Here is a 2,867-nt window from a genome sequence, read left to right on the forward strand (position 1 = left end):
ATAGAGTCCAAAAACAGACCTGAACATTTGTAGGAACCTCATTCACAACAAAAGCACAATTGTAATTTAGTGGGAAATCATTCAATAAATTATCTGTTATCTATAAAAGCACTACAATTTATTTCAATAACTCTTTTGTTTTAGGTATTTTAGGAGATTATGCCACTTTGAAGGAGATTCTATGAAGACTGGATCTGTACTTTCAGGGAAAAAGTGAGACAGCTTGTGCTCAGAATAAAATGCAAAGTATATAATATTGTAGCTAGATATGATGAAAGGACATGAGTGGGATTTGAGCAGTTCAAGCAGTTAGTTGTATTGGACTCATCTTATTGAACTACCCTAAGTTTCTTGACTCCATTTAATCTGGAGCCCTCAGTAACTTGCTCCCTCTCAGTCATCCAATCCTTGTTAGGCCTGAGTGGTTCCACTGCCAGACGCCAGCAAGGTACCACTTGAAATCCTTGGCTTCTCCTATACCACAACGCATAGAATCTCTCTTTCCAAGAGCTGTTGAAGGGGCTGGTTGACACAGCCGGGAAGTTCAGGAGAGTTGACCACCCGCAGGAGATGAAAAGTAGCAAAACACTTTCCCTTCCTCCCTCAAATGGACTGTTCTAAAGCATGTTTTCTTTGTATAGCCTGTTAGGAGACATCCCAGATGGCAGGGCAGGTGCACCAGCAGGGTGACCTGCTGACCTGCTGACCTGCTGAGTCTCTTCATTGTACCACAATAGCCAAGGTAGCAACACTTGACCTTTCATTGCTTCTCAGCTTTCCCTGACTCATTTCCCATTTCTGTTATTCTCACTGCTCTGAGATTAAACTCTCAAATCAATAGCACATAGGCTTGCCTTAGGCTCTGTTTTCTAGGGAACCCAGGAAAGACACATAGTTGGGGGTTTGAGATATTTTAGAATCTAAAATTTTTATGTCATATGTATAATAAATGCATACATTTATTCAATAAGCATTAAATAAATTATTTTTATATAAATTATTGGATCATCTGGACAACCACTTTATAACTGAGTACTTCTGCTCTATTTCAAATGCTTCACTTCTGATTGCTTAAGCATTATATACGTAAGCAATAAGTACTAGTTATTAGCAGTTAGTACTAATTTAATTTTTATGAGCCAAGGTCGAAGAAAAGGGACAGAAAAGATGAAACTGATGTTCACCACCACATGAAGATCAAATGAAGTCATGAGATAAAGGGATATTTCAAGTAATTTGAATAAAGGAAAGTGGTGGACCAATTTGAGTTTTCATCTGAGGTTTGGCAAACTTAAAAGTGTCTATTCAGTAGCTGGCAGTCCATAATTCATGTTCTTAGAGATATTTAATTTCAGTAAAGTAATTTAATGTTGTTAATTTGAATTTTATTGAGCAATAAGAGCTATGGAAAAGAGAAACAGAAGTCTGATGAGGAAACTTGAAGAGGTTTGCTTTGCACAGTGAGATATAAATTTTTACCTTTTCTCTCCAGTATAAAATATTCAACAATATCTATGCTGCTTGCTAATGCTTTTTGTACAAGTGGATTGTCTAAGGGAGCACCAAGAAGTATGGAGGTTATGTCAAGATCGATGAGGATAAAAATAGTGACCACCATAAGAGATAACTGGATATATTGTTTACACTTAATGAATATACTTATTGAATACACAGAACAGCCAGGCCTCCACTGAGAAAGGCAGGGTGTGGAGGGTTGTGTTGGGTGGGCCAGTATACCTAGCTAGGCAAACATTTGAAGTAAACATCTTTCAATGGTCAAGCTGCTTGTCACCTGTGAGTTCTTCCAGAGAAATGAAGGTGGGCGCCCCACCCTCTTTCACAGCATCTGGCATAGGTGAAGATAAGGCTAATGATCCTTTCAGATAAAACATTTAAAAGTACACAGAACTTAAGACTAAGGTATTGTTACAGTTCCTCATATTGGAGACAAACGCAATAGCGAAACAATTTGGGGTCATGGGTTAAAGTTCTGTGATAAACCACTTCTGATAACTTGGAAAAATGTGTGTCTATATATAGTAGGGTAAAGAAAGATGCTTCTAAAACCAACATTTTTCAAGAGAATAATCAAAGGGAGATGTACAGCGATGGGGTCATTTAAGAGTTCTGTTTTCATCTTGGTCCTTCACCTTCTGGAAGGGTCCCTGAGCAATTCACTCATTCAGCTGAATAATAATGGCTATGAAGGCATTGTCATTGCAATTGACCCTAATGTGCCAGAAGATGAAACACTCATTCAACATATAAAGGTAAGTTTAAAATGGTAATTAGCCATGCTTCTTTAAAAAATATTGAGTGTAATGTAATAGAGTGAATGTGAGTTCTCTAACTCCAGCTGCGTGATACTAGCAAGTTATTTTTTTATGTCTAAGTCTCAGTTTCTTCAGCTGTAAAATAGAACTCATAACACTTAACCATTAGAATTCTTCTGAGAGAGAAGATAATAAATGCAATGTACATAACTAAGAGTTTCATACATTGTTGGTGCTTAATAAATGATGTCTACATTTATTGACAGAGTGGATGATTTCATTTAAAATTATTCAGCTCTGCACTAAGACAAAGCCAGCTGCAATCGACAGATACTGTAAAATGCAAAAAGGATTTTGCCTGATTTTACTATTGGTTCATATCAGATTCTCTTTTTATTCTAATCGTAACCCCCTTCTCTGTGATCCTAACATAGGAGCCCAGGATGCAGGATCTCTGACAATCCTGACCCTTTTAATGAGAGGAAACTGCATTTTATCAGCCCTAGTGCAGAGGACTCTCTCAGGTTGCTGAGTGGCCTCATCTTACTTGTTACTTCTGTGGGGGAAGGAAAAACTAGGAAAGAAGATGCTTCT

At 37.6% G+C, this 2,867-nt stretch overlaps 1 protein-coding gene across 1 annotated transcript in view; it reads left to right on the top strand.

Annotated features, from left to right (window-relative positions):
- The first annotated feature begins 2,108 nt into the window (after nt 1-2,108).
- CLCA1 (chloride channel accessory 1) overlaps nt 2,109-2,867 on the top strand; it is a 29,569-nt gene continuing 28,810 nt past the window's right edge. The window contains exon 1 of the mRNA XM_011355586.1: nt 2,109-2,270. Within this exon, the coding sequence (XP_011353888.1) occupies nt 2,109-2,270 (162 nt within the window). The remainder of the gene's footprint in view (nt 2,271-2,867) is intronic.

This window comes from Pteropus vampyrus, unplaced genomic scaffold (genome assembly GCF_000151845.1).
Source record: "Pteropus vampyrus isolate Shadow unplaced genomic scaffold, Pvam_2.0 Scaffold22, whole genome shotgun sequence".
NCBI lineage: Eukaryota > Metazoa > Chordata > Mammalia > Chiroptera > Pteropodidae > Pteropus > Pteropus vampyrus.